Source organism: Cinclus cinclus, chromosome 16, assembly GCF_963662255.1.
Source record: "Cinclus cinclus chromosome 16, bCinCin1.1, whole genome shotgun sequence".
Classification (NCBI taxonomy): Eukaryota; Metazoa; Chordata; class Aves; order Passeriformes; family Cinclidae; genus Cinclus; species Cinclus cinclus.
The window spans coordinates 2,575,542-2,584,771 of record NC_085061.1 but is presented as its reverse complement, the minus strand read 5'-3'; the positions used below and the strand labels follow the sequence as shown (position 1 = coordinate 2,584,771).

General features: G+C 51.2%; 1 protein-coding gene across 1 annotated transcript in view; it reads right to left on the bottom strand.

The window, feature by feature from the left end:
- Positions 1-6,691: 6,691 nt before the first annotated feature.
- PEMT (phosphatidylethanolamine N-methyltransferase) overlaps positions 6,692-9,230 on the bottom strand; it is a 39,910-nt gene continuing 37,371 nt past the window's right edge. The window contains exons 6-7 of the mRNA XM_062503750.1: positions 7,512-7,586; positions 6,692-6,746 (exon numbers count right to left, since the gene is read on the bottom strand). Of these exons, the coding sequence (XP_062359734.1) occupies positions 6,692-6,746; positions 7,512-7,586 (130 nt within the window). The remainder of the gene's footprint in view (positions 6,747-7,511; positions 7,587-9,230) is intronic.

The following is a 9,230-nucleotide window of genomic DNA, read 5'->3' as shown; positions in this document are numbered from 1 at the left end:
AATTACATCAGAACATGAGTTTGGTTTCTGAGTGTGCTGCAGAGCTGGGAAGGATCATCCCCCCGGGGCCGGGCTGGCCTCGGTTCACGGCAGGGTCCTGCGGGTCTGAGCAGTGAAACAGGACTGGAAGAGCCATTGGTGCCGTTCCCACCTGGCACAGACAGACCCTGCAGCTGTCCCAGGCCATGGAGAGGGGCACATCCCACATTAAGATGCTTCACATCGTACCAAGGGCTCATTCTCTGTGCAGCAGCACACAGCATTCCCAGGCTCTGGAGCAACCATGCACATGGAGCTAAACCCAGCTCTCCTGGTTCCTCGATTCCTGCTTTTCTCCCCCAGGACTGTTCTTTGGACCGGGTCCCTCTCCCTGGGGGCTGTACAGCAAGCTGGTGTCCAGCTCCTTACCCTGCTCCCAAAGAACCAGTGTGGGCTGTGCATTTCCCAGCAGCTGCTGCTGAACAGCAGGGACTTGTGGGACCCCAAATCCTTCCCTGGCTGCTCCCCGGGGGTGGGAGAAGGAGTGAAGAGGGGAGCAGCTGAGCAGGGAAGGGAAGGGAGGCTTTAGCCATAGTTCTTGCTTGTCCCCCTGAGGAAAAGCATGTGATTAAATCAAGATGAAGCATGCAGGGTTGCTTTTCATTCCCTATATTATTAGCTTGTCTCATTTTATTAAATCTCTTTAAGGCTTTTCACAAGCACGTAATTCCCAAAATATAATTTTTCCCAGATGAGATATGATGCAGAAGCTGGTCCTTCTCTGGGGACCAGGGGGTGGCTTTATTTGTTTCCCTCCCCCACCCTCTGCTTCTTTAGCAGCATGTCTCTTGATTCCTTTTAGCACTTGGGATTTGATTAACAGAGCATCTGAGAGCCTGAGATGTCTCAAATCCCCAGTTCCTGGAGTTACCCAGGCAAGGAGTGGCAAGAGGACCCTTGAGACACCATCCCTGTGCTCAGCATGATGCAGCTCTGAGCCAGGAGCACCTTGGAAATCCCCTGCTCCCAGTTTCCATCTCCTTTCATCCCATCCTCTTGCACATAGGTCATGCAACATCCTGCCATGAACAAAGGTGTTTCCATGTCCTGGATGTGTCCCTGAACTCCAGCACCTTCTGCTCCCTCCCAGAGAGCAGAGTTTCCTTCAGCTTCTCTGGAATTAAGAGAGAAATGTCACCTGTAGCCAGAGGTAGGCAGCAACTGGGCTTGGAATACAAGGTACAAGGGAGAGGGAGGCTTGGTGACCCCAGTGGATGCATTGCTGTGGATTTCAGGAAGGTTCCCATGGAAATAGCGATGGTTGGCAGGATTGGCAGGACAGAAATTAAAGCCCAGGAGGTGGCAGGGAGCGGGGTGGGCAGTGCCAGGCAGGAGCTGGCAGTGCTGGGGGCTTGGAGCCTGGAGATGTTTCCTGTCAGGTCCCACATCTGCTCCTGTGGGTCCAGAGGGGCTGAGGCCAGCACGGGGGGGGGGAGGGAGAGGTTGGGATCTGGGGGTGCTGAGCTGGGCAAAGGCTGAACCAGTGGCCAAATCCAGGACCCTGGAGGGTCCCATCCCAGCAGGCAGAGTCTGGCCCCCACATCTTCCCAGGACTCTGGCAGCTCTGAGCCCTCCTGTGACCCTGACTGGAAAAGGAGCTGTGCTCCATAAACAGCTCCTCCCGAAGAAAATGCAACATGGAAAAAGCAGCACATTCCTACCATTTTTTTCCCTTTGAAACAGGATCCGAGGAGGATACGGCTCACCGGGCTGTCTCAGGGCTGCTTTTGAGTGTGAAAATTAAAGAAAACAGCCTGGTAACTTGTCCTCTGCCTCATGGCAGGAGTTCCGTGCGTAAGGACCCCCGAGCGAGGGTGGAAATGAGCGGGGTTGGGTTGGATGGAGTCTTCTCCACCCTGTCCCTGACAGGGGTGATGCCAGGGGCAGGGGGACAGTGGGCATGGGGTACTGCTGCTGCTGCTGCTCTCGTGGCACTGGGGGAAATTTCAAAGCTTTCCCTGGACACCACTGAGTTGGGAACTGCCTGTATCCCAGATCCCTGAGCATGGACCTGCCAGCAAAACTCATGCAGCTCAGCCCTGGGATCCCTCTCCTTGTGCTCCAGCACTGGGGGTTTCCAACATGGGAACAGTTTCCCTCCAGGGTGCTCTCCCCAATGCTTTGTGAGCATTTAAAGTCCAGATGGTTTTCCCTACACAGCAGGGATAGAACAGAATGGTTTATCCCTCCGCAAAGATAAATTTTGTCGTGTCCCCTGTCTACCTTCTCTGGATTAAAGGATCCCAAATAAAGCAGTGCCTAAACTGCCCCCAAAGCTCAAAGTTCATCTTAGCTTTTAAATCAAATCCCATCCACTGGCCAAAAAGCCAAATTCCTGCCTTAGTGCTGGGATGGATTTGGGAGCCCTCACCAGACCCCTGAGCCCCTTTTTTCCTGCCATCTTCCCAAACAGCCGAAGTGCAGACTCAGCAAGCAGGAGCTGGGTGGGAATGGTGAATTCCCAGTGCTGCCAGTGCCACACGTGCTGTCCTGATTGCGCCACGTGTTTATTCTGTGTTTGTTTGCCATGTAAGGGCTGGTGGCCATCCCTCCCTGGCAGTGCAGCCTCCCTGGGTGAAAGCAAACACAGGGTTACAGGAGGTCACAACAGAGGGAAGGGCCTTTGGGAATGCGTCCCTGCTCCTGGATGTCACCAGCATCAGGGAAAGGACCACAGGATGCAGCCTCCACCTGCAGAAGTGTTCCTGGATGAAGCATCTTGTGAGTGTGGAGCTGGCCCTGCATCCCCATTGCTGGGGTGTTCATTGTACAAATGATCCTCTCATCCCAAGGAATTACCACGTGCAGTTCCATGGAAGGGAGATGCGTGTGGGGGGAGCCACGCAAGGAACCACACAGAGAAAACTTCCATGAGGATGGGCAGAGGTTGCCTGAGGCAGCACAGAGCGATGGCCTTTGTGACCCAGCTGTCCCTGCCAGGCAGGAGTTGAGATTTAACTAATTTCTCCTTTTCCTGGTGTTTGCTCTGGAGAAATATCCCAAACTTCAAAGTAGTGTTATCTGTGGCGTCAGCACACAGCATCACGTGAAGCAATTCCCAAGGCTACAAACAAACCCTCTGCCAAGCTCCAGTGGGCCCAGAAAGCCCCATGCTGGATTTTGAAGGCATGAAGGTATGAAAATGGCCCCATGACCCCATTTCCAGGAACCCCATTTGGTCCTTGATGTCTCTGCAAGAGCTGGATGCTCCTGCCTATGCCAGGGCAGAGCTGGGGCTGCAACCAGCTGGTCCTGGGAGTCCCACAGCGCAGATCTCTCCTTTGGAAGCAGCAGGACTCATGCTCTGACCCTGACCATGAGATCCATCCCTGCATTCATGCAGGATGTGTCCCAGCTGCAGTCAGGAATGGGGGAAACAGCTGCAACACCACCAGGGCTTCGTGCTCAGCCTGAAGGTTTCACCCTCTCCCTATGTAATCTCAAATTCTTCAAAATATGACGCAATTGGAATACTCTTTTCTTATAACCAAGGAGAGTCCCCTAATGCCTTAATGTTAAATACCATAAAACAACATAAATAATGGTGTCTCTGTGTTTCCCTCCCTGCAGCCCCAGGGAGCAGCACAGCAACACCTGGGACTGGTCCTGGCCAAGGCCACCCCCTGCCCCAGGGAGAAAGGTAGGCTAAACCCCATGAGATGGTCTGGAACTTCCAGCTCCTCACCTTTCCTCTTCAGGGAAGAGAGCAGATGTCCCTAAAATATCAAACTCCAACTTTATGGCAGCCAGAACCAGTTCTGTGAAGGCAGAGATGTTTAATCCGTGCTGGCTGCTGCGTGAAGAGCTACGAAAACCAAGGATGTGTCTGGCATAGCCCCAGAAAAAAAAGACATCCTTGTGCAATGCACAGCTGCCACAGAATGGCTGGGAAGTGAGAAAGGCTGGAAATGGCAGATCAAGGGGGAAGGAATCTGTGAAGCCAGTCCCAGCACAGCACCAAATCCCTGTGTTCATGGGATGCTGTGGGCATGGGATGGGAAGCAGCTCCACCACTGGGGTTTATGGTGACAGACACACGTTTTAGGATGCTGATATTGGCTGGGGAGGGGAATGGTACAACTGGGGTCCCTTCTGGCCTTGCAGCAGGGACTGGGAAAGGCACACATGGTCTCCAGACCAAAAATGAGACAGCACAATTACAGCCCTCACTGTGTTCTCTTTAGGAATAATTCTTCCCGTATGAGCATGTGCTTCTTCAGTAAATACTGATTTCACTTATCAACAAATCCAAGTTTATTGACATCAGAGACTTTGAGCCAGGACTGGCAACTCTGACATAAATTGTCTGAATAATGCAATGTATCCTCTCCTCGATGGTTGCTATGGGTACTGGGCTGGTTTAGCCTCCATCTATAAACATTAGCTGTGAAGGGAATGTGGAAACTTATCTAAAAATAAAGTACTATGCCCAAATCATTGAGAGGAAGGTGGTTGAGATGGCAATAAAAATATAAATCTATGTGTAATGGTTCTGAAGTGATGAAACACAAACACAGAGTTTGAGAGCCCTGCCAGAGGATATGGAGGCCGGACTGAAAAGAGACCAACACTTTTAATTCTACTGAGCAATGCCAGGAGGGTGAGTTAATTACAAGGTGTAAAAGCAAAAGGAAATGGAACCGTTTCGTGGAGGTGACAGTGAGAAGAGGGAGGACCCTCTGTGGAGGGGACAATGTGATGCTGCCATGTGGCCCTGCATTCCAGTGCCCACCCGGGAGGGAGCCGGCAGCAGCACAGCTCCCTTCTCCAGCACCTGATCGTTTGGTCATTTACAGTTTATTTCTCAAACTGTTCTGGGAATCTGTGAAAACAGAGCCTGGGGCTGGAGCATCACCTCTGGAGTCTTTCTGTTCAAGGCAGGATTCAGCACTGGACAATTTTGGGACATGCCAAGGCTGGTGGCAGGGGCGGAGTGGCACATCTGTACCTGGCTGCTGCACGGTGTGGAAGGCAGAAACAAACCTTTCCCTCTCTTCCCTCCCTCCCACTGCCCCTGCAAGACAGTGATAAACAGCTGGAAGGCACTGGGTGGTGGGAAAGGCAGCATGACCCTCATGTGGACCCAGGGAAAAGGAGGGGCTGGGGCATCAATTTGGCCAGGGAAGGGATATCTGTGAGGTGCAGACAGGGATTGACTCTTCCCCTGGGTCTTCTCTATGCTGGGGCTTCCCCACGGGACAGCTGCCATCTCTCTATGCCCCTGGGCTGTGGTTTAGGTAATACATTCACATTCCTGTGCTTTTCAGTCACTTTTCTGGGAGCCTTTACAATGGTGTGGAAACAGCTGCAGGGCTCTGCACGGGCGGGAAACTGCAGCTCTGGACCGGGAGGTTCCTTTCCCAAAAAAGAAGGTGTTAGTTTTTGGGTTTGCAGCAGGTTTTGCTGTTGCTGAGCTCACAGCAGTTTCCCCTGTTCCTTCTCCATCTCCTGTTTGAATCTTCAGGGGCTCCCAAGCTCTCTCCATTGCTGCACCTGAGTTTTGTCTGCTTCTCGTGGCTCTTAGGCAGCATCTTCAGATGATCTTCAGGATCAGCTGGAGCTTCCAAATGCTCTGAGCTCACTTATGAAAGGGCCCCGGTGTTTCCATTGTGACTCTGCTTTCCCTCCAGTCCAAAGGGAATTCCTTCTTGCCTGCAGATCTCCAATAATCGGTGTGGGAGATCCTGTGCTGTCTAACTCCTGGGAGAGCTGCAGTGACCTGGACAGAGACCTGGGGACAGGGACCTCCATCTCCCATGGGCTGTGGCAAGGAGCTGCCACCACATTCAGGCTGTTCCTCTGATCACTTCCAGTGCTGCAGGGAGCTCAGTCAGTTCATTAAGGGTTGCTGGGTTAATTACTAGGATACATCTCAGTAGGAAAATGGGCAAATTGGACAGTGTGGGGACCGGAGAGGCATGAAGTACCCGAGAGAGTGCTCTGCAAAAGGAAAAGGGACAAGAGTCCATTGGGGACCTCACTGGTGCCACAGCAGCTCTGTCAGAGCAGCAGTTATGGTGCTGCCAAAACCTCAGCAGTGCCCTTGGATTGCCCCAACTCTCCAACAACCAGCAGGCAAAGCACTGGGTGTTCCAAGATGGCAATGAACCCTCAGGAGAGGAGCTTGGCCAGGAGCTTGTGCTGTTGGAGAAGCCTTTGGCCCCCCAAACAAGCCTAAGCTAAGGTTTTAGGGTGAGCCCACTGGTAGAAATGTTCCTTGCTCAGGCAAGGAGCAGCTGGAGCAGGGATGCCTGATTTCCCTGAGGGATGAGCAGGCACACATTCCCTCTCACACCATCCCTGCCACTCTCTGGAGCACCTGCCATAGCCAATAGCTGTTTTTTTTCCTGCCTGATTCAGATTAAGCCTGGAGCCTCGAAGCTTCCCAGCAATTTTCCCTCGCACTGATTCTCAAGTATATAATCAAAACAATTTGGGGGCTGCTGGTCAGGTGCCAAGAGGCGGACACCACTGCTGCTCTGAAAAGCCTCTCTGCCTGGGATTTTGCAGAGGCTTGAAGCTCAAATGCTGTGAGAAGTGTGGGAAAGGCTCTGGAGGAGCCAGGGAAGGCAGCACTGAGCAGGGGTGCTCGTTGGTGGGGGAGCCCAGCAAAGCACCCCTGAGATGCTCCCATCAACAAACGTACCTGGGGCTACTTGCTCTTCACTCCCTTCTGCTTCCTCCGATAGATTTCCTCTGTGAAAGGCCTGTAGTTGGGAGGATGGGAATTTGGGGGAGAGAGGGGGCAGAGACAAAAGAGAGGGGCAGAAGAAGGGAAGCAAAATTAAAATCAAGGCTACTGAGTGCTTGCCTTTGGGCCTACAAAATTTGTCCTTCACAGGTTTGCACAGCCTGACTATTCCTGTGCCGTGGTAATCCTGGTTTCAGCCTCTCTGGACTGTGGAGCAGTTACAGGACCATGCCTGTGCCGAGGAGGACAAGGCTCAGCACACACCCAGACTCCCCCTAATGCTCTCTGCATCTCCTCCTCCCCTGCAAACACAAAAGACCTTTCAGTGCTGAAGTACAACTGCTAATTCTGGGAGTTATTTTGTGCTGCTCCATCCTGTGCTGCTGGCTGGGCTATTGTGGTGCAAAACAGCAGAGAAGCCCATCCAAGGAAAATTACAAAATGCAAGTGCTTCTTGTAGGGGGCTCTTCTAAAGACACAATGAGTTCTCTCACTGCCTTCCTTATTGTTCTTCTATAGACAGAATCTGACACCCAAAAGGAAAAAAAGACCACATTTTGATAAAAATAAAAAAATGCACAAATGTTCCTAGAACTCAACAAACAGTTTCAGAGTGGAATCTGCCCATTATCAAAACAATTGAAAAATAATCCTCTGTTTTCCTTCTTCTCTACTGAATTAATTGGAAAAAAACATCTCTACTTGTGCAGTTCTCTGAAACCTCGAGAGTTAAAGCTGGTAGAAATAATTAGAAGCTCTCCAGTTCTGCACAGCTACTCACCCCTCGTACAGCACAGCAATTGTGTAGGAAATTGCCACTACAGCTGTCAGCAAAAGGCCAGCTGGGCTGGCGTGCCTGTTTTGAAAGAGAAGGAAAAGATCAGGTAAGTACATGGGCTTATGCAAGACCTGGTTGAGAAAGTGAAATGAGACACTGGGCTGCAGAGAGCTCTCACTTGCTCATTAAACAGAAGCAAACAAAAGGGCTTGGGTTTTTTTTTTTTTGTGCTTAATGTTAACTGTCTTAGGCAGATGTTACTTGGCAGAGACTCTTCCCCAGCCTACTTCAGCGACTTCTTTTAAGTCTGATCCCTGCATGTCTCTGCTATGAGAGCTCCTGCTTTGATGTTAAATCCTGAGATTATAGGGATGTTTAAGGGCTGAGCAGCTGCTGACATACGGCTGCAGCTCCCAGCCCATGCTCTGAGGGAAATGCCTGATGTCCCAAAAAGATGGGCCACCCAGGGTACACGGGACACCAGGCAGCCAGAGCAGTGTACACATCCAAGTGGTGGCTCAGCCAGTGCAGGGATGGGGATGGAAAGGGGTGGGAAGGTCCATTCCTGCCCTGGGAAGGGTGCTGGGGTGGGTGCTGCATTGGGGCTGGGTGCTGGGGGCTTGGTTCACTTTTAAACCCATTTCAAAGTGTTTCAGGCATGTGTCCTCCAGTGAGATGTCACCAGGCAAGGCACGGGGGACCGATGCCACCCACTGCTCCTCACTGTCTATTATGGGGAGAGATGATCAAGAACTGAGGATACAAAGGAGATGGCTGCTCCTTTTAGCAGAGGCCATAGCTTTGGGACCAAAAATCCTCGTCACCTCCTGCTCTGAAGAGAGATGTCACTGAATCATAGAATCATGGAATGGTTTTGAATGGAAAGGATCTCAAACCTCATCTCATCCCACCCCTGCCTTGGGCAGGGACACCTTCCACAATCCCAGTCTGCTCCAAACCCTGTCCAGCCTGGCCTTGCACATTTCCCCACCAAGGCCCTGCTAAATACTTGATTTGCTGACAACCAGCTCTCATTCCTCTCAGAGCTGCCACCAGCAATTAAAGACAATCACCAGTGTCCTAATTAAAGGGGACAATTAAGATAAGATTTCAAGTTTCTTCCAACCCAAACCATCCCGTGATTTTATGAGGATAAACATCTCACAAGCCTGGTGCAAGATGACTTGTGCTGCTGGGAAGGCACACCTGCACAGAGAGCCTGAACTACCTAAACCTCACACTGGAGCCACTTTCAGGTACCACCCAGCCTCATCAATCCCTGGGGAGGCACCCACAAATCTCCATCTTTTCAGTTTTCATTTTGTAATAACTTTTCCCCTCATTAGGAAGCTTTGGGCAACTTCTTTCTCTCCCAAGCTCCTGCTATTACATGCTTAGTCATGTCTCCTTCTTGATTCCTATCAGAGAGAACAAATTTACATGATTGTTTGTTGACAGCGAGACCTCTAATTGCATCATTTGGCTGCAGCTCCAGCTTTGATTTACACAGCCTGTTGCTGTGAGTTAGAACACTTCCCTACCAGAGGCACACAAAGCTGTCCCCACACAGTGAATGCTCCATTTGTCTCGCAGGAGAAATGAGGCTGCTAGACACAGGTGATGAGCAGCATTTGGGTGAACTGTTCCTGTCCTCTTACGAGTTTGACCTACATATTTGGTCACATCTGATTGTAGCAGTAATGATGAATCAGTCAGGAAGGT